Raw genomic sequence first — 27,633 nt, 5'->3', positions numbered from 1 at the left:
CCAACACACTCCCATTTGAAACAACAAAAAGGGAACTGATTTTCCTAAGTTCCTTTAGCATCAGAGCAATCTGTGATCCAAAAGGCAGCATTTGAATGGCTACTTACCACTTTGGAGATGGGCAAGTTGTTTATTATTATAACTGTAACACACAAACTTTCCAACCTTGTGTGTATACACACACACACACACACACACACACACACACACACACACACAGATATATATACTAGTCCCTCAGTACCCACAGGATTGGTTCCAAATCCACAATGCTCAAGCCCCTCGTATGAAATGGCCTAGTACATTTGGCTCCTCACATCTGCGGTTTCAACCAACCCTTGGGTACGGAGGGCCAACTGTGTGTGTATGTATCTCCTAAAAATTAAACAAAAATTTGCTTTTGAACAAAAATAATAACGAACTTAGTAATTTTCCATAGGCTCATTACTGGAAGAAAACTTATCTGGTCCAAGCATTTTACTTTTACAGATGTGTCATAGAGCAGTTACCGCTGTCCTGGGGCCATGCAGCTAAAAGCTAAGAGATGGCTATGGTTCCAGTCTCTAGAAATATTTCCATGTACCATGGAGAAATTAATCTAATTCTTGAGTGTGACTCCCACATGAAATAGTATGTAGATCAGAAGGGGACTCCTAGGCCATTCTTTGTTTACACTGGACCACTGTTAAGTTCATAAAATTCTACCTAAGTTTATTCTATAATTTTCCTCAGGCGTAACACTCTTCATAAGAGGCGTTAAGAAACAATGTTCTGTGGTGTTGCTTTTCTTCCTATCTGCTTGTATAAGGTATCTTTCAAAGACCATGAATGTGGAAAAAGCTGGCAGAAGATATGGCCCTGATATCTTTTTTTTTTGCGGTACGCGGGCCTCTCACTGTTGTGGCCTCTCCCATTGCGGAGCACAGGCTCCGGACACACAGGCTCAGCAGCCATGGCTCATGTGCCTAGCCACCCGCGGCATGTGGGATCTTCCTGGACCGGGGCACGAACCCATGTCCCCTGCATCAGCAGGCGGACTCTCAACCACTGCGCCACCAGGGAAGCCACCTGATATCTTTTAATGGGATTTTGAAAGGGCTGAAAATGAGGGCGCCTTGTGAATAATCTAGGTGGCAACTTTCTCTCCTTGCTTCCCCACCTACTGCCACATTTAAGTAAAGGGGATTTGAAGCTTAGTGCCATATTTATATATCTATAGCTATATATATTCCTGTGGAAAAGAATGTAGTTTTCACTTTGCAGATAGCCCATACAAATAAGAAGTATATTACATAGGGGTATGAAGGCAAATTAAATACCACCTTTTTAAACCTATAACCATCCTTTTGTAAGTTGAAGAAAATATTTAAGTATTCAAATTCTAAGAGTTTGGATTCTTAATATAGATTTTGTTTTCATTACATAAATGATTTAACCAGCTTTAAATTTATCTCTTTGCCAAGCCCTTTAGGTCAAGAGCTTTGGGTATCAGGGAAGATACAGGAAACTGGGAGGGAGAGTTCTCTGAAAATCTGGCTGTGCTGGTGGCCCTGTGGAGGGAGGACAAGTGGATGAGGGGAAGATCCAGAGTGCTGAAGGTGGGCCAGTCATGGTGTGAAGAGCAGGAATATGTAACAGAAGTCACTGGAGCTCTAGTTTAGAGAAGATCAGCCTGGGTAGTAGTCTGGGATGATGTTTAGAAATTTATCATTATATTTGGCTGCCAAGCACATGAACAACCTTCCACGTTTAAAGAATTTCCCCCATCTTCATGCTTTTGCTGTATTCCATTCATTCAGTGGGGTCACTAGGTCCAGCCCACACTCAACGGGAAGGGATTATAGAAGTACATGAATACCAAGAGGTAGGAACCGTTGTGGGTATTTTAGAGGCTGTCTACCACAGTGACCTTGGTCCCTTAGCCACAGAGTCTGGTTCTGCCCTCTCTGCTCCCCAAGATTCTGGGAGTGAGTCAATTTCCTATTAATATTCCTTTCTGCTTACAAGTAAGATGCTTTTACTGGTACAGATGATTAGCCGTCCTGGAAGCCCTTATCAGGCTCCTGGGCCATGCCTCCTTCTTCTGCTTTTTATTTAGTTTTACTTTTTCTGAATATAAATTGGGAAATGTAGAAAAGGAGAAAATAACTATCACCCATAATGCTGTTACCCAGACATTCGTACTCCTAATAATTGACCATATTTCTTGCCAGATTTTTTTCCCTGAATTTTTATATATCATTGAGATCATAATGTGCATATAATTGTATAACTTGGGTTTTCTACCATTTTGTTATAAGAATTCCCCCTTGTTGTCCAAAAGCCCCTGATTCCTAAAGTGTGTTGGTGAGTGGTTGCGAGGGGCATGTTCTGGCTGGGCAGGAGTGTCATTGCATTGTCCATAAAAGCAGGTCTGGTCAGTGCAGAGGACACAACCAGCAGGAGAGGAGGGTGCGTTTAACCTGCTCAGGAGAACAAGCTGCTCTAAGGACATGGGATGGGGTGATGCCTGTTTATGACGAGTCATATATTCTCGAACAGAAGCCTGGTCTGATTTTTACTTGTAAATATAGTATCCCTAATTAATTGTATTTAATTGGAAGTCATAAAACTGCCTTTTCGTGAAAGTCTCTTCTCCCTTTGCTTTGCCACTAATTCAAGCGATCTGCCTTCAAGTCAGTCTGAAGTAATGATTGGCAAGGAGATAACAAATTTTATTTTCATTTTTCTTTTATTTTAAAAAAACCTTTTTACTTTATACTGGAGAATAGTTGATTAACAATGTTGTGATAGTTTCAGGTGTACAGCAGAGTGAATCATTTATACATATACATGTATCTATTCTTTTTCCAATTCTTTTCCCATTTAGGTTGTTACATAATATGAGCAGAGTTCCCTGTGCTATACAGTAGGTCCTTGTTGCTTATCCATTTTAAATGTATTAGTGTGTACACGTCAATCCCACACTCCCTAACTATCTCTTCCCCTGCTCCCCGATCCCCATAACCATAAGTTTGTTCTCTAAGTCTATGAGATGTTTCTGTTTTATATAAGTTCATTTGTATCATTTCTTTTTAGATTCCACATTGATATCATACAGTATTTCTCTTTCTCTGTCTGACTTACTTCACTCAGTATGACAGTCTATTTTCATTTTTCAGTTTTTAAAAATTATTTTTAATTGTGGTAAAATACAACATACATAAAACTTACCTACCATCTTAACCATTTTTAAGTGTACAGTTCAGCTGTGTCAAGTACATTCGCATTGCCACGTACAGAACTCTTTTCCTGCAAAACCAAAACTCCATACTCATTAAACAGCTCCCATCTTCCCCACCACCCGCTTCCTCCAGCCCCTGGATACCACTGTTTTACTTCCTGTCTCTATGAATTTGGCTACTCTGAGTACCTTATATAAGTGGAATCATACAACAGTCGTCGTTTGTGACGGGCTTATTTCCTTTAGCCTAATGTCCTCAAGGTTCATCCATGTTGTAACATGAGTCAGAATTGCCTTACTTTTAAAAGCTGAATAACATTTTAGTGTATGCGTATACCACATTTTGTTTATCCATTCACCTGTTGGTAGACACTGGGTTATTTCCACCTTTTGGCTATTGTGAATTTTCATTTTTCATTTCCTATTTTATTTTTTAACTGAAGTATAGTTGACTAATATTAGTTTCAGGTGTATAACAGTGATTCAATATTTTTATAGATTAGACTCAATTTAAAGTTACTATAAAATAATTGCTGTACTTCCCTGTGCTGTACAATATATCCTTGTAGCTTACTTTATACATAGTAGTTTGTACCTCTTAATTCCCATACCCCTATCTTGCTGAATTTTCATCTTTAAATTGAGTGTTTTGTTTCATTTCAGGGCAAGAAGTTACCTTATCACCTTGGAGATGATGCAGAGGAAGGGGAAGTTTCTGATGAAGACAGCGCAGATGAAATTGAAGATGAGTGCAAGTTCAAGCTCCATTATGTAAGTTACAGGCTTGGCCATAATTTTTACCCTCTGTGTGCTACAGTAAAAATTGCTGCTGTGTTGGAATCGTCACAGATATGGTGGCTGTAGTGTAAAAAGGATATTTATTGAGAATTACTTTGTGTGCTGGCACAAAGACTCCCAAATGTTTATTGAGTGAGTGAGTCAAGGATTCTTGTGTCCTAGAGTTGGAAGGAATGTTAGTGATTAACCCATCTGACCCTCTCTCCAGGGACAAATTCCCTCCTATTACAGCTTGGTCAAAACTCAAATTGCGGTTGGAAATGTCGCTGTCTGATGACATAAATGGGCTTTAAGCCCCGCCATGCTGCCTGTCAAGGCTGGCTCACAGAACCCAGCTGCAAGTGTGTATGCTTCTCTAGAATGCTCATCCCCTCCCTAAGAGAATGTACCTTGGACCAGAAGATTTCCAAGCTCTTCCAGACATGGATCTCTTGGCTAAATCTTACATTTGCCACATTTCAGATAAAATGGCATAGAATAGTTTGCCACCTGCATGGTGCTTCAGACCTCTGTCCTAGATCAAGGAGTTGCCTTTGTAGAAAAGCACCATTTAGCCTGGTAATCCAATGGAAATGCAAACCTGGGAGAAATGTAAGGCTTAAAGACCTCCCCCACCCCCCATCACTATGGGGGACTAGGACTTCTTGACTTCCCCCACCTTCTATAACTCACATGATTTCCAGGAACATATGACAATCTGAGAGTAGCACCTGCTCATGTTAACTTGTTATAAGGTTTACAATTTCATTTCTACAGAAAAGTAGTATTCCTCTAGATGTCTGGACAATTATTCTACCCTCTAAAAAAAGAGAAATATTGTATAAAATCTGCTAATTTACATTATTGCCCTGAATTCAATTATTACATCATTAAAAAAAGTCTACTCTCTTTGAAATAATAGTAACTGTGATGGCTTCCTATAGGTATTAAAGAGAGCTGGTATTATTTTCAAAGAGGGCAAGGGCTTAATGACAGCTGAAGTCTCAGTAGATAGTTCTTTCTTGGCTTTGATGCATTTTAGAAGGGATGAAGTGGAGAAGACTCAGCCTTGAAGTGAAAAGGAAAAATTACCATCTGTATTAATCCATTGCCTTTTAATAGTTTTTATTAGCTCAATTAAATACCACTAATAGGGCTATGGTTACAGAAAATTAATCTCAAGAGATTTACATAAGTGAAAATATAATTAATATTTTTGTTTCTTTTTTGCTCTTCCAGCTAATTGCTATTTTTATAATTAATTACTTGCTATTATAGGTAATTTCGTTCTTTAAGCTTTATTTTATAAGCCAGATTTTTGTCTCTGAATTTCAATATCTTTGCCTCTTGTTTCCCAAAACTCTTGGTTGCCAGCCTCAGAGTAGTCTATCATTTAGAAGCAAGGAGCAGAGAGTCTTGACTGAGTTATGTGTTTAGCGAATGTAGTTTTTAGTGAAAATGAGTGGTGGAAATTTAGCTATTGATACTATCACAATAGTCATTTGTTGCTCTGAGTAAAACCCAAGTTATTCTAGTTTCTAAATCCACCCAGTAATATAAAATTTCTTCTGATATCAGTGAGCCTCCTAACTTTCTAAGTTAAATATCTACAATTATAAAAGAGAATTAGGTATAGTTTTATGGAAACAAACCAATAAATTCACCTGTGAAAATATCCAACTGGGTTCCTCTCAGTCTTCAAAGTCTCTTGGTTGATGTCTAGGAACCCATATAGGTCGAGAGTTTACAATGTGATTCCATAAAGATAGCCATGATCTTTCATTTGGATTCTTTGATTTGGGCCTAAGTGAAAGTGGAGAGCACCTTACCTGTAACATTTTACAGGTGTCTCTTTGTTAGACTTTAGGAGAGAAAATATATAAAGAAATCAACATTCTAGTGGAAATATATAAGGTTTTTACTCATCTTTTTCAAATCTTTTTTGTCTATTTTTGAGCTCTTCTGAGAAAAGGCAGTGCTGTATTTAGAAAGCCAAAGTGTTATCCCGTAATCAGTCAATTTCTAGTTCTGTTGTCAGCAGAGGGCTCAGATGCCTTATCTGAGTGTTGAACGTAAATTGTCTGATCTAAATCGAGTGTCTGATCATATTTCTGCAAAGGCGGATGTACTGTGCATAGTTTGTATGAAACCAATAATTACCTTAGAGGAAGTTCTTAACCTCAGTTTTAAGTTAACAGAATGTGGTTAGATTTATAAGTTATAGATATTGCAATAATTATTGCAATAAATAAAGATTTTCAGCTTAGCATTCGCGAACACTGGAATGCTAGCTGTCATGGGGCTTATGCAAGATTCATTGGCACATTCAAAAGATTTTTATGGAGGAACTCCTGTTGGAGATGCACCAACATGCTGTAGATGTTGGGGCATATATCAGTAAACAAAACAGACAAAAATCTTTGCCTTCGTGGAGTCTCTGCATTGGTGGGAGAAGGGAGGATAGACAATAAGTAACGTGTAGTGTACTAGGCAGTGGTAAGCGCTAAAGGGAAAAAGGGAGGGAAGAAGTGTAGAAAGTGTGTGTGTAAAGGGTCTGTTGACGTTTTAGATGGGATGGTCAGGAAAGGTCTCACAGAGAAGGTAACACCTGAGCAAAGACCGGAAAGAGGCGAGGTTAGCCATGCTCATATCTGGGATGGGGTGGGAGGTTGTTCCAGGCAGAGGGAACAGCAGATGCAGAGGTCAGAAGCAGGATCTGTGGCTCGCCCAGCTTTACCCTGTTCTTTACTCTGTTCTTTACGTTAGAACAGAGAGGGAGGCAGGACCCTCACGCTGGCCTTCTTACTCCTCCTAGTCTACCATCAAGCTGAGGGATTTAAACCACACTGAAAGCTTTTGCTCTTTTAAGAAATGCTTTCTTTTGAATTGATTGAATCCTTTAAGCTTCTACCTCATTAATCTGAGGCTTCAGCCATAGAGAAAATCTGGCTCATACTGTAATAAGCCATAGGTAAAGCCGGTGTGTTCAATGACCCAAGAATCACACAACTCAAAGACTCCGGGGACAGCTTCCTTTCAACCACAGCACAGTAATCTAACAAATTTGATTCAGTGGGGCCAGCTCACCATTATTCATTTTTATGGGGTCCTCTAATGTCAGTGTGCCTTACAGACTTTCCACCCCACTGGTTCAACCTCACTGATTTTTTCCTCTTCTGCTGAGCTATTCAGTATCTTGTTCCTTGCACTCTCTGAATCTGGGTTCAGCCAGCTTCTTAGGCACAAATATCAAGCTGTCTGTCTCCTATATGAAGCTCATCCCGTGAACACCAAGCCTTCCAACAAGTTTAAACAAGCCCTAGTAGAGTAACATGTAACCACTTTTTGTGTTATGTTAGTACCCTAAAACCATTATTCACTCTGCATGTCTCATACTAAATACTTTAATAGTTTCCTCCCTCCCTATTACCTTAGATTAACCTTCTTTCCTAAGTTATTCATTTTATGATTTGAGCCATTTTAAGGACGATTATGAATCTTGTTGGTTTAAGACTTGTCAGCACTCATGGAAAGGATGAGTTACCTCATGATGTTGTGAGGTCCTGTTCCTCGGTAAACACCCACGTGCCGGGCATGCTGTTTCATCCTGGTGACAAGGGGTGAGGAGTGGAAGGTGAGCTGAAGATTCCAGTTGTTTTCTAGTATATGATACAATTTCTTCCTCCCTGCCCTGCCAGAGAGTTAAGGTAATGAACATTTAAGGTCTAATGTACTGTATGTATTATTGATATGTGTATGTACATATTTCCCTTATATTTCAAAGTTATTATCTTCTGAGAATTATTGCCGAGAACTCAACTATCCCTGTTGTTTTTTTAAATTAATTTTTATTGGAGTGTAGTTAATTTACAGTGTTGTATCAGTTTGTGCTGTATAGCAAGGTGAATCAGCTATACATATACATATATCCACTCTTTTTTAGATTCTTTTCCCATATAGGTCATCACAGAGTATTGAGTAGAGTTCCCTGTGCTATACAGTAGGTTCTTACTAGTTATCTGTTTTGTATATAGTAGTGTGTCTATATCAATCCCAGTCTCCCAATTTATCCCTCCCTCTTTCCCCCTTGGTAACCATAAGTTTGTTTTCTACAACTATTTCTTGTTCGTAATATGTCTTTCTATTCTAGCTGTTCTGTGACTTCACTATTAAATGACTAGAAGTAGGTTTATTTTTCTTAGGACTCCATATTCACTTCCTACTGGAGAACTCATGTTTTCTTTCATTCTAGAAAATTCTCAACAGTTTTGTTCTTTAAATATGTTTTTATGCCATTTCATCAGTCTTCTTTTTCTGGAAGTACTATTAGATTTAGGTTAGAATCTTACTTTATTTTCTATATCTCTTAATTCTTTAATGTTTTCTTTTTTTTCGGTATGCAGGCCTCTCACTGGCGTGGCCTCTCCCGTTGCGGAGCACAGGCTCCGGACGCACAGGCTTAGCGGCCATGGCTCACAGGCCCAGCCGCTCCGCGGCATGTGGGATCTTCCCGGACCGGGGCAAGAACCCATGTCCCCTGTATCGGCAGGCAGACTCTCAACCACTGCACCACCAGGGAAGCCCTAATGTTTTTTTTATGTCTCTGCTGATTCTGGATACTATATGTTTATAGTATTATTTTCCAATTCATTAATTATCTCTTTGACTACATCTGGTCTAGAGTTTATCCCAGCTGTTCTTTTAATTTCAATGACTATATACTTGATTTACAAAATTTTTATTGTTTTTTTTTTCGTAGACACCTGTTCTTATTTTACTGTTTGGCTTCTTAGTTTCTTGTTCTTTTTATGGAGCTATTTCTTTATATCTTTGAGCATCTAAACATACTTATTTCAAAGTGAAAGAGTGAGTTTCCTTTCCATGTGTTGATGTTTTTAGCACTCCATCTTAGCATTAGTTTTTCCACATGGGTTTTAGAATTTTGGGTTGAATATTCAGTTTTGAGTGGAATGTTTTTTCCCCTTCCATTCTCCTTCTTTCTATATTTAACCTTCTTATCTAGTGGTTTTGGGATTGCTTCTACTTAAACACTAAGCACCCCCACCCCCATGGCACCCACACAGCCCACCTGTGCCCCAGGTTCCTAACCAGACCTTACATTGATTGAGAGTTCTCTGCCACTAGAGATGTTGAAGATATTACCCATTCAGTCACCAAGCAAACCAGCACTTTGTTTGTCTTCTTATTCATTCTTACCTCTTTTGATATTAAATTTTGAATCTTCCTCACAATAGTTTTTTTTTTTTAATGTTTCCTATTATAAGCAAGGATCCCATTCCAGCTTTCTTCACCACCTTGGTTTCATGTTGAGAGACCAGCTCTAATTTCCCACAGCATGTGGAACACTTTTAGTTTCTATTGTACTAAAAGATATAAATTCTTGGCCACCTTTGCCCTCTGTGAATATGGAGCTCAACTACATTTATGATCTGCAGTGATCTTGTTTATTTTATTTCGACCAAGATTATGATTTTTCTCTTTGTTAGTTCTTCTGTCATTGCAGCAGTGGGGGACTTTAAAGCATGAATGTACATAGTCATATATAAACCCACATGTATGTACAGATGCACAAACCCAGACTTACATTCATTTTGGACAGTATTTTTTTTGTTTTGATGTATATGAAGAATGGTTGCTCTAATAACATTTAAAAGTGTATGCTTGGGCTTCCCTGGTGGCGCAGTGGTTGAGAATCTGCCTGCCGATGCAGGGGACACGGGTTTGTGCCCTGGTCCAGGAAGATCCCACATGCGACAGAGTGGCTGGGCCTGTGAGCCATGGCCACTGGGCCTGCGCGTCTGGAACCTGTGCTCCACAACGGGAGAGGCCACAACAGTGAGAGGCCTGCGTACCACCAAAAAAAAAAAAAAAAAAAAAAAGTGTATACTTAACAGCTCTGAAGAAACATTACCTTTTGCTATTTTTCTGACATTGTACTATTATTTTTTTATACCTGAGCTAAAATCAGCTTTTAAATATGAAACACTTGTTGAACCCTTACTAGCACCAGCACTATGCTAAGGACTTTATACTTATAGAATTTCATTTTATTCCTATAGCCATGGGGATGGAGTTGAAACTATCATTTCTGATGTTTTACAGATTAGGAAAATGGGGTTGTGCTAGATAAAGTAATTAATCTAGTGATTAATTTAGAGGAGGAAAATTATATGGGCCATCCTTGCTCTCAAGCATGATATTTTATATGACCTCTCAGATTTATGTCTTTTGGGGAGTTCATATAGCTGGAGAGACACACTTATCACACTGGCAACAAATAATAACAAACTTGACAAATTGTTATGTCATGTGGAATTGACTTAAGAAAATGTGAATTCAGAGGAAAGAGAGCTGAGGGTAGCCTGGAATACCCAGAGTAGGTCAGATGACATACTGCTGACAGAGTAGGTCAGCAGTCATCAAACACACAGGCTTTGGAGCCTAGGTCAAAGCCTGGCTCTGCCACTCTAGACCTGTTTCTTTATCTTCATCTTCTAAATGGACATCAAAATAATACGTCAAAATCTTTTTCTGGCTCTCTGACCTGCCTACCACCTTCATAAGTTGCGTTCACACTCCTGGGAAGGGGTTGTCCCAGTTGGCTCTGAACTGTTGTAGGAGTGTCCTCTCCTGGCTGACATTGACCTCTGACCTGGAGAAGGAGCAGGTCTACAAACCTAGGGGACTCTCATGACCTTGCACAAATACATTGTGTGACTGGCCATAATATCTTGAGAATCTTGAAGTCATCCATTTTATCTCCTTATCTTCCTGGGGATCTCTACTCTTTAAAAAAGCTATTATTACATGAAAAAATCTTGAGACAAACAGAAAGAATAAGGGTTCTAAATTCTGATTCTTACTGACAGCAACTAAATTAATAGGCTCTATATTATAAGAATAAGCAATTTATTTTTAATTTTTATTTTATCTTGGAGTACAGTTGATTCACAATGTTGTGTTAGTTTCAGGTGTACTGCAAAGTGATTCATTTCACAGAATTAGAACAAAAATTTTTACAACTTGTATGGAAATGCAAAAGACCCTGAATAGCCAAAGCAATTTTGAGAAAGATAAACGGAGCTGGAGAAATCAGGCTCCCTGACTTCAGACTATACTACAAAGCTACAGTAATCAAAACAATATGATATTGGAACAGAAACAGAAATATAGATCAGTGGAACAGGATAGGAGAACAGGATATATATATATATATACACACACTCTTTTTCATATTTTCCATTATGGTTTATCAGAGGATATTGAATATAGTTCCCTGTGCTATACAGTAAGACATTTAGATCTTCTGCCCAATCTTCTGTTTAGATCTTCTGCCCAATTTTTGATTGGGTTGTTTTTCTGATATTGAGCTGCATGAGCTCCTCGTATATTTTGGAGATTAATCCCTTGTTGGTTGATTCATTTGCAAATATTTTCGCCCATTCTGTGCGTTTTTTCATTTTGTTTATGGTTTCCTTTGCTGTGCAAAAGCTTTTAAGTTTAATTAGGTCCCATTTGTTTATTTTTGCTTTTATTGTCATTACCCTAGGAGGTGGATCAAAAAATATCTTAAGGCAATTTATGTCAGAGAGTGTTCTGCCTATGTTTTCCTCTAAGAGTTTTATAGTATCCCAGGCTTATGTTTAGATCTTTAATCCATTTTGAGTTTATTTTTGTGTATGGTGTTAGAGAGTGTTCTAATTTCATTCTTTTACATGTAGCTGTCCAGTTTTCCCAGTACCACTTATTGAAGAGACTGTTTTTCCTCCATTGTATATTCTGCCTCCTTTGTCATAGATTAGGTGACCATAGGTGCATAGGTTTATCTCTGGATAAAATAGTATGGAGGTTCCTTAAAAAAACTAAAAATAGAGCTACCGTATGAGCCAGCAATCCCACTCCTGGACATATATCCAGAGAAAACTATAATTTGAAAAGATACATGCACCTCAGTGTTCATAGCAGCACTATTTACAATAGCCAAGACATGGAAGCAACCTAAATGTCCATCAACAGAGGAATGGATAAAGAAGATGTGGTGTATATATAATAAAATATTACTCAGCCTTAAAAAAGAACAAAATAATGCCATTTGCAGCAACATGGGTGGACCTAGAGATTATCATACTAAGTAAAGTCAGAGAAAGACAAATATCTTACATCACTTATGTGTGGAGTCTAAAAAAATGACACAAATGAACTTATTGACAAAACGGAAACAGACTCACAGACATAGAAAATAAACTTATGGTTACAAAAGGGCAAAGGTAGGGGAGAGGGATAAATTAGGAGGTTGAGATTAACACATATGCACTACTATATATAAAATAGATAATCTACAAGGACCTACTGTATAGCATAGAGAATTCTACTCAATACTCTGTAATAACCTATAAGGGAAAAGAATCTGAAAAAGAATAGATATATGTGTATGTATAACTGAATCATATGGTAGCTCTATTTTTAGTTTTTTAAGGAACCTCCATACTGCTCTCCATAATGATTGTACCAATTTACATTTTCAGCAACAGTGTAGGAGGGTTTCCTTTTCTCCACACCCTCTCCAGCATTTATTGTCTGTAGATTTTTTGATGATGGCCATTCTGACCGGTGTGAGGTGATACCTCATTGTAGTTTTGATTTGCATTTCTCTAATAATTAGTGATGTTGAACATCTTTTAATGTGCTTTTTGGCCATCTGTATGTCTTCTTTGGAGAAATGTCTATTTAGATCTTCTGCCCATTTTTTTAAAATATATTTTTTATTGATTTATAGTTGAATTACAGTATTGTGTTAATTCCTGCTGTACAGCAAAGTGACTCAGTTATACATATATATATATATACACTTTTTTTCATATTTTCCATTATGGTTTATCAGAGGATATTGAATATAGTTCCCTGTGCTATACAGTAAAACATTTTTGTTTATTCTGTATATTCCAGTTTGCATCTGCTAATCCCAAACTCCCAGTCCAACCCTCTCCCACCCCCCTCCCCCTTGGCAACCACCAGTCTGTTCTCTGTGTTCCTGATTCTGTTTCTGTTTCATAGATAGTTTCATATGTGTCATATTTTATGAGTGATATCATATGGTATTTGTCTTTCTCTTTCTGACTTTCTTCACTTAGTATGATAATCTCTAGTTGCATCCATGCTGCTGCAAATGGCATTATTTCATTCTTTTTTATGCCTGAGTAGTATTTCACCGTATATATGTACCACATCTTCTTTATCCATTCATCTGTCGATGGACATTTAGGTTGTTTCCATGTCTTGGCTATTGTGAATAGTGCTGCTATGAACATAAGGGTCCATGTATCTTTTTGAATTATAGTTTTGTCTGGAGTGGGATTGCTGGGTCACGTGGTAATTGTATTTTTAGTTTTCAGAGGAACCTCCATACCATTTTCCACAGTGGTTCTGTCCCTTTTTTTTTTTTTTTTTTTTTTTTTGCGGTACGCGGGCCTCTCCCGTTGCGGAGCACAGGCTCCGGACACGCAGGCTCAGCGGCCATGGCTCACGGGCCCAGCCACTCCGCGGCATGTGGGATCTTCCCAGACCGGGGCACGAACCCAGGTCCCCTGCACTGGCAGGCGGACTCTCAACCACTGCGCCACCAGGGAAGCCCTCTGTCCCTTTTTTGATTGAGGTGTTTGTTTTTTTTGATACTGAGCTGCATGAGCTGTTTGTATATTTTGGAGATTAATCTCTTGTCAGTTGCATCATCTGCAAATATTTTCTCCCATTCTGAAACTAATATAATATTTTAAATCAACTATACTTCAGTTTTACAAAAAGGAATAGTGACTTCTCCTGGTTGGAAATATAAGCCATTCTCATCCTCTGCCATAGTTGTATAAATTTGACTTATTATGTAGTAAAGGAATGAAATCATTATTTAACTGAAGAAAACAAAGGAAAATGATTATCATAAGGGTTAAGTTAAGTTCGTACTCTGTAAAGAACTCAGAACAATGCCTGGCACATAATTTGTACTCAGTAAATGTTAGATACGATCTATAAGAAGAATAGCAGCTGCAGCATGATTATCGCTACTGTAAGTCCTGAGCTGGTCCTTGAGCAGACGAAGGTGTTTTAAGGGAGCTAAAGGAGCAGGCAGGAGACAGGAGAGGACAGGAGTAAATGCACAGCCTCGGATGGCTGAGAAGCAGCTGCTCTTCAGCCCAAGACACTCAGGTGGCCAGCTTGGAGAGCTCTAAGGCACTCACAAAGGGCAGCTAATATATTATCCTTCCTGTCTGCAACTCTAACCCAGAGGGGGAAAAAAGATATTTTGGGACAGTGAGATATTCCAGTGTTTTGTTTTTCGTTTTTAAAGCAAAGGCCCCAACTGTGGCTGCACATTGGAATGACAGGGGAGCTTTCAAAAATCCCAATGCCCTGGTCCTCACCCAGAGATCCCTGTAATTGGTCTGGGATGGGGCCTGGAATTTTGCCACATGCCCCTGGTGATTCCAGTGTGCAACCCAGGTAGAGCACCACTCTGCGTGGTGGTAGAGAGAGTCCCTCATTAAGGGGCAGCCCCTCCAGCCCACTCCCTCCCCTTTCCTGCTGCTTCCCAGCCTGGAAGTGGTCAGCCCTCTCTGTTTCCAGTGATCTTTTCATTTCACGCTGGAGACAAAACAAGAATGTGTTTTGTGTTTGACTTATTTATTTGTGGTTGATATTCCTAGATCATATTTGCGTCTCAGAAATGGGAATTAGGAAGCCTGATTGCGGCTCAGGTGGAAACTACTCCAGACCACATTGAAGGGCTGCTGTCCCCTCCCCCCAACTCCAGCTGCAATATCCTCCCTCTCCCACCGCTCAGGGAACAAAAGAGCAAGATGCTTATGGCTTTCAACTGTGGTCCCTGCTGCAGCTGCACGGTGGCTGACTCTTGCCAGGTTAAGTGTGTCGCAGCTTTTTTTCAGTAGTGCTATTGGGTTCCAGGGCCAAACGATAATATATTAATGAAACCTCAGCCACACATTTATTTATTCTTGTGCTGTAAATCACAAGGAAGAAAAAGATCAACAGGCAGAAATATCATTCCTTCAGCAACTCCCAGCGTTGAGAGGATGTAAGGTGAATAATTATAGCCTTTGTGTTAAGCATTCATTATTTCACCAGCACCAGTGGGTCCGGCTTTGTATCTTTAGCCTTGTTTTGCTGACGCTGAAAGTGTTTGGGCATAACTGCCACGGTTCATTTCCTCACTGTCTCTGACTCCTCATGTGGCCCTGAGCCAGGCAAGGAAACTGATGCTTACTTATTTGGGGCATCTGTGCGACACCAGGCATGCTAGGTGCTCTTACACACTTTCTCTTTTGGATCTTTCAACACACGTGCTCCCTGCCAGGCTCTGGGTCACTTGAAACGTGTTGGGAGTTTGAGACCTGGACTTCCTTTCTCGGATTCACTTCTTTTTTAAAGAATTTTATTTATTTATTTACTTTTGGCTGCATGGCACGTGGGATCTTAGTTCCCCGACCAGGGATCAAACCCTCGCCCCCAGCATTGGAAGCGTGGAGTCTTACCCACTGGACCGCCAGGGAAGTCCCTCTTGGATTCACTTCTGACCTTAAGTGAAACCTACTATTGTATATTTTTCTACAGAGGGATTGTGATGCTTTATTTCCCAGATACCCTGTAGGAATAAAGATTATTTAAAATATGATTAATTTGACTTAGGAATTTATCTTTTTCTGTAACAGTAGAAAAGGGACGACTGCAGCACTGTATGGTGAAGTAGACACAGAATTTTGAATTGGAAGTCTTAGGTCCCACCTCAGCCACTTCATAGGCATATGTGTTTGGACAAGGTGTTGAATCTTTCTGCCTCTGCATCATTATGAGTAAAATTTGGCTAGTCTTTTTTTTTTTTTAACTTTTTATTTTATATTGGAGTATAGGTGATTGACAATGTTGTATTAGTTTCAGGTGTACAGTAAAGTGATTCAGTTATACATATACATGTAGCTATTCTTTTTCAAATTCTTTTCCCATTTAAGTTGTTACATAACATGGAGCAGAGCTCCCTGTGCTATACAGTAGGTCCTTGTTGGTTATCCATTTTATTTTATTTTATTTTTTCAATTTTCTCTATAGTTTATTAATAAATAAAAAGTTTTTTTTTTTTTAAAAAAGAGAAGCATCATAATTTGGCTATTCCTACTGCCTTAAAGGGTCTTGGGTGGTTCAAAGTGTTGTTACATGACAGTGCTTTGTAAGCCTTAGCACAGCATATAAAGTCTTAGTTGCTTTTTCTGTGTTTCCCGGTGCTCTTTTCTCCATGTTCATATAGGTTACTCGTTCTCATAGATGCTGCTTTGCTAAGTGTTGCTCATGTTGGAATGCCTTTACCCCACTCTTTGCCAGATTATCAGCTCTTATTCATACAGCCCATTGTAGAAGGTTGATTTGTGGCCGGCGAAAGATATGTCCAAGGCCTACCATCTGGTACCTATGAGTTTGACCTTATTTGGAAAAAGACTCTTTGTAGATGTAATTAGGTTAAGAATCTTGAGATGAGATCATTCTGGATTAACCGGGTGAGCCTTAAAAATCCAATGACAAGTGCTCTTATTTTGTGGGAGCAGCTCATCCTTTATTAATGTTAGGAGTGGGGACAACGGGAGAAGGCCATGCAAGGACAGGCAGAGACAAGAGTTATGTTGCCACAAGCCAAGGAGTGCTTGGTGCCACCATAAACTGGAAGAAGCAAGGAAAGGTTTTTCCCTGAGAGCCTTGGGGAGGCTGAATGTAGCACTGACAACAGCTTGACTTTATACTTCTGGCCTCTAGAACTGTGAAAAAATAAATAGCTCTTCATTTTAAGCTACCAGGTTTGTGGTAACTTATTGTAGCAGCCACAGGAACCTCTTTTAAGGCTCGGCTCAAGCGTCCTCTGATCCTGGAAGTCTCTCCTGCATTCCCAAGGCTGGGCGAGGTGCCCCTCCTCTGTGTGCCCATCTGTCACCCTACATGCATCTGTTGTGTAATTATGCACTGATGTGTCTGCCTCCTCTGTGACACTGAGAGTTCTATGACAGTGGGGTTGTACCTTAACAATGTTTTCACCCTGCATATAACAGCTCAACATATATTTGTTTTATGCAGAATGCTCTCAAACTCTCTCTCACCTGTATTAACTCCTCCACCAGCACTTTGGTCTTAGTGCTCGTAGTGGGAACCAATGCGTCTGGCTTTTCTTTTTTTTTTTCGAATTTTTGAATTTTATTTTATTTATTTTTTTATATAGCAAGTTCTCATTAGTTTTCCATTTTATACATATTAGTGTATATATGTCAATCCCAATCTCCCAATTCATCACACACACACACCCCAGCCACTTTCCCCCCTTGGTGTCCTTACGTTTGTTCTCTATATCAGTGTCTCAGTTTCTGCCCTGTAAACTGGTTCATCTGTACCATTTTTCTAGGTTCCACATATATGCGTTAATACACAATATTTGTTTTTCTCTTTCTGACTTACTTCACTCTGTATGACAGTCTCTAGATCCATCGACGGCTCTACAAATGACCCAATTTCGTTCCTTTCTATGGCTGAGTAATATTCCATTGTATATATGTACCACATCTTCTTTATCCAGTCGTCTGTCAATAGGCATTTAGGTTGCTTCCATGACCTGTCTATTGTAAATAGTGCTGCAGTGAACACTGGGGTGCATGTGTCTTTCTGAATTATGGTTTTCTCTGGGTATATGCCCAGTAGTGGGATTGCTGGGTCACATGGTAATTCTATTTTTAGTTTTTTAAGGAACCTCCACAGTGTTCTCCATAGTGGCTGTATCAATTTACATTCTCACCAACAATGCAAGAGTGTTCCCTTTTCTCCACACTCTCTCCAGAATTTGTTGTTTGTAGATTTTCTGATGATGCCCATTCTAATTGGTGTGAGGTAATACCTCATTGTAGTTTTGATTTGCATTTCTCCAATAATTAGTGATGTTGAGCAGCTTTTCATGTGCCTCTTGGCCATCTATATGTCTTCTTTGGAGAAATGTCTATTTAGGTCTTCTGCCCATTTTTGGATTGGGTTGTTTGTTTTTTTATTATTGAGCTGCTTGAAGTGTTTATATATTTTGGAGATTAATCCTTTGTCCATTGATTCATTTGCAAATATTTTCTCCCATTCTGAGGGTTGTCCTTTCATCTTGCATGTAGTTTCCTTTGCTTTGCAAAAGCTTTGAAGTTTCATTAGGTCCCATTTGTTTATTTTTGTTTTTATTTCCATTACTCTAGGAGGTGGATCAAAAAAGATCTTGCTGTGATTTATGTCAAAGAGTAGTCTTCCTATGTCTTCCTTTAAGAGTTTTATAGTGTCTGGTCTTACATTTAGGCCTCTAATCCATTTTGAGTTTATTTTTGTGTATGTGTTAGGGAGTGTTCTAATTTCATTCTTTTACATGGATCTGTCAAGTTTTCCCAGCACCACTTATACAGTGGAGAAAAGACAGTCTCTTAAATACCTTTGCCTCCTTTGTCATAGATTAGTTGACCATAGGTGTGTGGGTTTATCTCTGGGCTTTCTATCCTGTTCCATTGATCTATATTTCTGTTTTTGTGCCAGTACCATATTGTCTTGATTACTGTAGCTTTGTAGTAGAGTCTGAAATCAGGGAGTCTGATTCCTCCAGCTACGTTTTTATTCCCTCAAGACTGCTTTGGCTATTTGGGGTCTTTTGTGTCTCCATACAAATTTTAAGATTTTTTGTTCTAGTTCTGTAAAAAATGCCATTAGTAATTTGATAGGGATTGCACTGAACCTGTAGATTGCTTTGGGTAGTATAGTTATTTTCACAATATTGATTCTTCCAATCCAAGAACGTGGTATATCTCTCCATCTGTTTGTATCATCTTTAATTTCTTTCATCAGTGTCTTATAGTTTTCTGCATACAGGTCTTTTACCTCCTTAGGTAGGTTTATTCCTAGGTATTTTATTCTTTTTGTTGCAATGGTAAATGAGAGTGTTTCCATAACTTTTCTTTCAGATTTTTCATCATTAGTGTATAGGAATGCAAGAGAATTCTGTGCATTAATTTTTTATCCTGCTACTTTACCAAATTCATTGATTAGCTCTAGTAGTTTTCTGGTGGCATCTTTAGGATTCTCTATGTATAGTATCATGGCATCTGCAAAAACTGACACTTTTACTGCTTCTTTTCCAATTTGTATTCCTTTTATTTCTTTTTCTTTTCTGATTGCCATGGCTAGTACTTCCAAAACTATGTTCAATAATAGTGGTGAGAGTGGGTATCCTTTTCTTCTTCCTGATCTTAGAGGAAATGCTTTCAGTTTTTCACTGTTAAGAATGATGTTTGCTGTGGGTTTGTCATATATGGCCTTTACTGTGTTCAGGTAAGTTTGCTCTATGCCCACTTTCTGGAGAGTTTTTATCATAAATGGGTGTTGAATTTTGTCAAAAGCTTTTTCTGCATCTATTGAGGTGATCATATGGTTTTTATTCTTCAATTTGTTAATATGGTGTGTCACTTTGATTTGCTTATATTGAAGAATCCTTGCATCCCTGGGATAAATCCCACTTGATCATGGTGTATGATCCTTTTAACATGTTGTTGGGTTCTGTTTGCTAGTATTTTGTTGAGGATTTTTGCATCTATATTCATCAGTGATATTGGTCTGTAATTTTCTTTTTTTGTAGTATCTTTGTCTGGTTTTGGTATCAGGGTGATGGTGGCCTCCTAGAATGAGTTTGGGAGTGTTCCTTCCTCTTCAGTTTTTTGGAAGAGTTTGAGAAGGATGGGTGTTAGCTCTTCTCTAAATGTTTGATAGAATTCACCTGTGAAGCCATCTGGACATGGACTTTTGTTTGTTGGAAGATTTTTAATCACAGTTTCAATTTCATTACTTGTGATTGGTGTGTTTATATTTTCTTTTTCTTCCTGGTTCAGCCTTGGACGATTATACCTTTCCAAAAATTTGTCCATTTTTTCGAGGTTGTCCATTTTTTTCCCATAGAGGTGCTTGTAGTAGTCTCCTAGGATGCTTTGTATTTCTGCCGTGTCTGTTGTAACTTCTCCTTTTTCATTTCTAATTTTATTGATTTGAGTCCACTCCCTCTTTTTTTAATGAGTCTAGCTAATGGTTTATCAATTTTGTTTATCTTCTCAAAGAAGCAGCTTTTAGTTTTATTGATCTTTGCTATTGTTTTCTTTGTTTCTATTTCATTTATTTCTGCTCTGATCTTTATGATTTTTTTCCTTCGGCTAACTTGGGGTTTTGTTTGTTCTTCTTTCTCTGATTCCTTTAGGTGTAAGGTTAGATTGTTTATTTGAGGTTTTTCTTGTTTCTTTAGATAGACTTGTATTGCTATAAACTTCCCTCTTAGAACTGCGTTTGCTGCATCCCATAGGTTTTGGATCATTGTATTTTCATTGTCATTTATCTCTAGGTATTTTTTTATTTCCTCTTTGATTTCTTCAGTGATCTCTTGGTTATTTAATAACGTATTGTTTAGCCTCCATGTGTTAATGTTTTTTACATGTTTTCCCTGTAATTCATATCTAGTCTCATAGTGTTGCGGTCAGAAAAGATGCTTGATAAGATTTCAGTTTTCTTAAATTTACTGAGGCTTGATTTGTGACCCAAGATGGGATCTATCCTGGAGAGTGTTCCGTGCGCACTTGAGAAGAAAGTGTAATCTGCTGTTTTTGGATGGAATGTCTTAGAAATATCAATTAAATCTATCTGGTCTATTGTGTCATTTAAAGCTTGTGCTTCCTTATTAATTTTCTGTTTGGATGATCTGTCCATTGGTGTAAGTGAGATGTTAAATTCCCTCACTCTTATTGTGTTACTGTCGATTTCCTCTCTTATAGCTGTTAGTAGTTGCCTTATGTATTGAGGTGCTCCTATGTTGGGTGCATATATATTTATAATTGTTATATCTTCTTCTTGGATTGATCCCTTGATCATTATGTAGTGTCCTTCCTTGTCTCTTGTAACATTCTTTATTTTAAAGTCTATTTTATCTGATATGAGTATTGCTACTCCAGCTTTCTTTTGATTTCCATTTGCATGGAATACCTTTTTTCATCCCATCACTTTCTGTCTGTATGTGTCCCTAGGTCTGAAGTGGGTCTCTTGTAGATAGCATATATATGGGTCTTGTTTTTGTATCCATCCAGCAAGCCTGTGTCTTTTGGTTGGAGCATTTAGTCCATTCACGTTTAAGGTAATTATTGATAGGTATGTTCCTGTTACCATTTTCTTAATTGTTTTGGGTTTGTTTTTGTAGATCCTTTTCTTCTCTTGTGTTTCCCACTTGGAGAAGTTCTTTTAGTATTTGTTGTAGAGCTGGTTTGGTGGTGCTGAATTCTCTTAGCTTTTGCTTGTCTGTAAAGCTTTTAATTTCTCTATCGAATCTGAATGACATACTTGCCAGGTAGAGAAATCCTGGTGGTAGGTTCTTCCCTTTCATCACTTTAAATATGTCATGCCACTCCCTTCTGGCTTGTAGACTTTCTGCTCAGAAATCAGCTATCAGCCTTATGGGAGTTCCCTTGTATGTTATTAATTGTTTTTCCCTCGTTACTTTCAACAATTTTTCTTTGTCTTTAAATTTTGCCAGTTTGCTTACTGTGTGTCTCGGCATGTTTCTCCTTGGGTTTATCCTGTATGGGTCTCTCTGGACTTCCTGGACTTGGGTGTTTATTTCCTTTCCCATGTTGGGAAGTTTTCAACTATAATCTTTTCACATATTTTCTCAGGTCCTTTCTCTCTTTTTTCTCCTCCTGGGACCCCTATAATGCAAATGTTGTTGCGTTTAATGTTGTCCCAGAGGTCTCTTAGGCTGTCTTCATTTCTTTTCATTCTTTTTTCTTTATTCTTCTCCACAGCAGTGAATTCCACCATTCTGTCTTCCAGGTCACTTATCTGGTCTTCTGCCTCAGTTATTCTGCTATTGGTTCCTTCTAGTGTATTTTTCATTTCCATTATTGTTCATCTCTGTTTGTTTTTTCTTTAATTCTTCTAGGTCTTTGTTAAACATTTCTTTCATCTTCTCGATCTTTGCCTCCATTCTTTTTCCGAGGTCCTGGATTATCTTCACTATCATTATTCTGAATTCTTTTTCTAGAAGTTTGCCTATCTCCACTTCATTTAGTTCTTTTTCTGGGGTTTTGTCTTGTTCCTTCATCTGGTACATAGCCCTCTGTCTTTTCATCTTGTCTGTCTTTCTGTGAATGTGGTTTTTGTTCCACAGGCTGCAGAGTTATAGTTCTTGCTTCTGCTTTCTGCCCTCTGGTGGATGAGACTATCTAAAAGGCTTGTGAAATTTTCCTGATGTGAGGGACTGGTGGTGGGTAGAGCTGACTGTTGCTCTGGTGGGCAGAGCTCAGTAAAACTTTAATCCACTTGTCTGCTGAGACATGGGGCTGGGTTCCCTCCCTGTTGGTTGTTTGGCCTGAGGCCACCCAACACTGGAGCCTATGTGGGCTCTTTGGTGGGGCTAATGGTGGACTCTGGGAGGGCTCACACCAAGGAGTATTTCCCAGAACTTCTGCTGCCAGTGTCCTTGTCCCCACGGTGAGACACAGCCACCCGCTGACTCTGCAGGAGACCCTCCAACACTAGCAGGTAGGTCTGGTTCAGTCTCCTATGGGGTCACTGCTCCTTCTCCCGGGTCCTGATGTGTACACTACTTTGTGTGTGCCCTCCAAGAGTGGAGTCTCTGTTTCCCCCAGTCCTGTCGAAGTCCTGCAATCAAATCCTGCTAGCCTTCAAAGTCTGGTTCTCTAAGAATTCCTCCTCCTGTTGCCGGACCACCAGGTTATGAAGCCTTACGTGGGGCTCAGAACCTTCACTCCAGTGGTTGGACTTCTGCGGTATAAGTGTTCTCCAGTTTGTGATTCACCCACCCAGCAGTTATAGGAGTTGATTTTATTGTGATTGAGCCCCTCCTACCATCTCATTGTGCCTTCTCCTTTGTCTTTGGATGTGGGGTATCTTTTTTGGTGAGTTCCAGTGTCTTCCTGTCGTTGATTTTTCAGCAGTTAGTTGTACTTCCGGTGCTCTCTGCTCTCACAAGAGGGAGTGAGAGCACGTCCTTCTACTCCGCCATCTTGAACCAATCCTCGCATCTGGCTTTTCATTTGTAAGGTATCTTTTCTCTTTCTGTATATGCTGCCTGGTTACTGTTATTTCTAAAATGCAACTCAGGCACTTGTCTACCCAGAGACTCTCAGCGACTCCACACCTCTTGACTTCTTGCTTTCAGGAACCTCCACAACCCATTCCCAAAGTACTTTTCCAACTTTATCTGCCACTACCCCACTTCATGAACTTCTGCTCCAGGAAAACAAATCTGTTCCTATGTTTATAAAACACGCTTTGCTAATGTAAAAATCTTTGCTAGAGTGATGGATGACATCTCTTCATCACTGTTGAAGTTTTAGTTACCATACAGAGTCCCCCCTGTTCTTTGAGGTCTTCCTGGTCACTCAGGCAGGAATGCCGTGCTCCTTCTCAGAACCACTGTTGTGCTGGTCATTTGTGCTTTTGCAGGCAGCTGTGTGGACCTGGGTAGGATATTTGGGGACATGCCTTTGTTAGCCTGATGGGATCTTTGCTCCTGATGTCAAAGGCCAGCTCTTTTCCACCTTTGCATCTCCTGCAGGACCTGAGGGCCTCCAGTGAAGTGGAGTGCCTCATTCACTGGGTATATTAAAGATATTCGTGCATGTGGTATTAATACAGGGAAATTCAATAACCTGTTCTGATGTAGCTTTTTTTTCCCAGTTTCCCTTTGTATTTATATTGCTTTGCTCTTATAAGATTTTGTGAAAATGAATGCGTTACTGAAAAACTGCCCATTCTCTTGTTTAAATATAATGACCTCTTAGTAACAAATTTGCAAGTGGAAAAATGGATCTTAAACTTTTGGTGAGGACTAGGGGCATTGTTCTTGTGGAGGAACGCCCCTTCCTTGCCTTTGGGTGGGTTGGCCTTTGGCAAGTGGCTGAAGAGTTTATGGAAGGGTGTTGGACATAGCGGGAGGGGGAGGGAGTTGAGAAGGGGAGAAGCGGTGAACAGAGCCTGGGCCGTTAGTTTCAGGTAGAACAAGGGGGCCAAAAACCTGCACTAAGCAGACTTCTAGGAAATCTGGGTCCCTTGATCACTTAAACATTGTGTAAATTATCTCCTGGACACAGGCAGAGCTTTATTATCCAAAACACTTGAAATTAGTTGTGATCTTAAGGTAATTACAGTGCTGAGTCACGGCACAAGTCAGTAGTGAATTCCCTCCAATTACATAGTGGGGCAGAGATAGGAAAGACATTTTATCTCAGAATAATCCTCCTTTACAAAGATTTCCATAGCACTTTTTTCCCTTCAGTGAAGGAAGTGATTTGTTTTAAATAGTATAGTCTTGTTCAAATTTCCCTATGTAGGTACAGAAAACTTATTCTCCCAAAACTTTCCTTGGCCTTCCCTCTAGTGAAAGTATAAAGTAGTGTGGGGAGAAGGACTTAGGAGCCCTGAGTTGGAATCCTGCCTCAGTTCTTTGCTAGCTTTGCAACCTTGATCAACTTATTTCTCTAAACATCAGATTCTATGTCTCTGAAATGGAAATGATAATAAGACTATAGGGTTGTTAAATGTTGAATGCAGTCATAGTCATCATTATTTTATGGGCTTGGTGGAGGGCTGGTGGGAGAAGGACAAAAAATTGTACAATAAGCTTAACTTTTTACAGGTAATTGAGAGAGAAATTATAGCAGCAATATTGGCTTGAGTGAAGGCTGTGTTCTAAGTGATTCTGTGTTCCTTAAGGGAAATTATTTCCACTGTTTAATTCTTCGCAGAATAACGGGACCACTGAGCATCAGGTGGAATCTTTCATAAGGAAAAAACTGGAGTCGCTGTTAAAAGAATCTCAAATTCGAGACAAGGAAGATCCTGATAGTTTCACAGTGAGGGCACTACTGAAGGCCACGCATGAAGGCTTAAATGCACACCTGAAGCAGGTATACATTTCCCTCTTGTACTTGTCCTTCAACAGGAAAACGAAAGCACCTCATGCTTTGTTTCTTATTTGTCATTTGTGGAAGGCTTCTCCAGTTTCTTCCATTTCTATCCTTATATTGCTGGAAAAATGAGAATCTCCTCCTGAAAAATGGAGAGAAATAGTGAATAATAGATTAAAGTGCATGGGTGGGTGTAGAAATGATTCATATGCTCCTTCACTGGCACCCTCAGGACGAAGCCCAGTGCCCCTGCATTCATCTTCCCCACTTGTGCTCAGGTGAGGGTGGGGACTCATTCAGGCGGCCTCCATGCCCTGTTGATCACACCTTCTGAATGTGTATGTCTGTCCACTTCTTCTCCACGGCTGTGTCCTAATTCAGGCCAATGTTAACTCTCACTTAGACTTCTCTTGCCCTCTTTAAATCTAACCTTCACTCTGAAATCAGCATGATGTTTTAAAAATGCAAATCTGATCGTGTCACTCCGCTGTTCAAAATTTTTCAGTGGCTTCCTATTATGCTTGGGATAAATTACAAACTAACTGGGCTTTCAAGGAACTGCATAATTCCATCCTTGCCTACCTCTCTTGTCTCAGATCTCCCCATTTTCCCTGTCACACCACCACCCACGACGTCACACCAGCCACAACCATCTAAATGCCATGGTCTTCCTCACATTCCATTTCCTCTGCCTGGAACACTCCATTTCCACATCTACGCTAGCTAACTCCTACTTAGGCTTTTAAATTCCAGCAACCATGTGGTATTCTAAATGAGTCCTGCCTTGACCCCTAGGTTAGGTTAGCTATCCCTTTTATATTGTTGATGGTAGCCTGTTATATCTTCTTTTTTCAAGAAGTTTTTTTTTTCCTACACATTTGCATTTATTTGTTCAATATCTGTCTTCTCAACTAGACTGTAGATTCTGTGAAGGCAGGAACCATGTCAGTCTTGCTAACCATTGTTTTCCTGACTTGTATAGTGCCTGGACCTTAGTATGACCTTCATATATAGTTGCTGAGTGAATGAATGGTTTGGGCTCTGGCTGAGGTTTTTATTCTGCTTTCTAATAAAAATATCATAAATGGGCAAGGAAGAGGGATAGTGGGTTTGCTGATGTTATCACGGCAGGACATTGAGGGCATTTATTCTGGACCAGAGGAGATCCATGTGGTCCCTGGCTTAGCTGATAGCAGCCTCCCCTGCTACTGCTGCCTACCCTCCAGAGCTCAGAGCTCCCCAGGCGGAGGGAAGATCATCACTTTTGGATGTGAGCAACCACTCAGCTTTGGTGGTTACTTTCTAGACTCTACAGAAGTCCAGCCATTCAAACGCCTGGCTGTTTCTCAGGTCTGTTTAGTTTCCAAACATAGAAAACCTAATTCAAAATGGCTTAAATAATGAAGAAAGGCATTGGGTTAGGTAAGTGGCAAGTTCATTTGCAGAGTGGCCTTCAAGGTGGCTTAATTCAGAGGCTCAGCAGGGTCATCAAAGACCTGTCTTTCTGTTCTACCTACCACGTGATTAGCATCATCCCATGTTGGTTCCCCCTCTCCTGGTGGTTGCAGGGTGACTGCCAACAGGCCCCTGAGCTATGTGTTTCTTGGTCCAGGTACAGAGAGAGTGAGACAGTGTATGTGCCTCATCCAACAAACCAGAGTTTGTGCTGAGCTCTGGTTGAGCATCTTAGCTCATGTGCCCACCCCTGAGTTGATCCCCATGGTGGCCTTGCATATGTGTCCTTCTTGGAACAGTAATTTGGCAAGGACGTAGGATACCATTGGCTTGGTGATGCCTCCGAGAACTTTCCCCTGGAACTGGCACCAAGGTCTGCCCCTCTGAAAATGCGTTCTGCCCCTGCATGCTGGAGGGGCAGAATGGAATGTTGGGAGACAACCAAAATGTCATTTACAGCATTACTGCCCTTATAGTTTATCATACAATTTTGAATTTTCTTGAACATTTCTATAAATACCAGTTAGCCTCTCCCTTTCCTCCCTGACCCTCCAGCCTCTTAGTTTAAACCACACAAATGTCTGTAAAATCATATTCGGTTAACCCGGCTTGATTTCTGCTTCTTGTCCCTGGTGAACTCTCTTTGGCTAATCTGGCCCAGTCACTTCCCCTTATGCTTTTGGAGAAGTCTTTGCTTGCTCCATCCTAGATCATTCCAACTGGAAAGGCAACAGCAGGTCTTGGGGATTTTTGAAGAAACGAATCAAGCCCATCTTTCTTTTTATGGAAGAGATCCTAATGGTAATTTCCCCATCGGGTAAGATGGTAAGGGACTTCAAATTTCAGAGATGTAGTAGGACAAAACTCCTCCTCTTTTTTATTTTTTACTCTCCCTTAAACCTGGGTGACTGCAAGAATGTATCAGACTTGCAGAAAGTAAATGGAGCCTGCAACTTTAATAAATTGGACTATGAAGTGTTAAGGTTTTTAACCCTGCTGTTGTGTTAGTTTTTAAAGTATGGTTTCGGTTCAGTGGTAAGCAAAGACAAGTTACTGTAGAGACAAGTCCATCTGTGTCAGATACATATACACATGTAGAGCCGGGGCTGAGAATGTGCTGTGGGGTTCAGGACAGCTCAT

At 39.7% G+C, this 27,633-nt stretch overlaps 1 protein-coding gene across 2 annotated transcripts in view; it reads left to right on the top strand.

The window, feature by feature from the left end:
• Positions 1-27,633, top strand: part of PLCH1 (phospholipase C eta 1) — a 212,200-nt gene that overhangs the window by 148,687 nt on the left and 35,880 nt on the right. For both annotated transcript variants that reach the window (XM_060149873.1, XM_060149872.1), the window contains exons 10-11: positions 3,887-3,994; positions 24,877-25,038. In XM_060149873.1, coding sequence (XP_060005856.1) covers positions 3,887-3,994; positions 24,877-25,038 — 270 coding nt within the window. The remainder of the gene's footprint in view (positions 1-3,886; positions 3,995-24,876; positions 25,039-27,633) is intronic.

Source organism: Lagenorhynchus albirostris, chromosome 5 (assembly GCF_949774975.1).
Source record: "Lagenorhynchus albirostris chromosome 5, mLagAlb1.1, whole genome shotgun sequence".
NCBI lineage: Eukaryota > Metazoa > Chordata > Mammalia > Artiodactyla > Delphinidae > Lagenorhynchus > Lagenorhynchus albirostris.
Note: the sequence above shows the minus strand (reverse complement) of the source record. Positions and strands in the feature narration are given on the sequence as shown.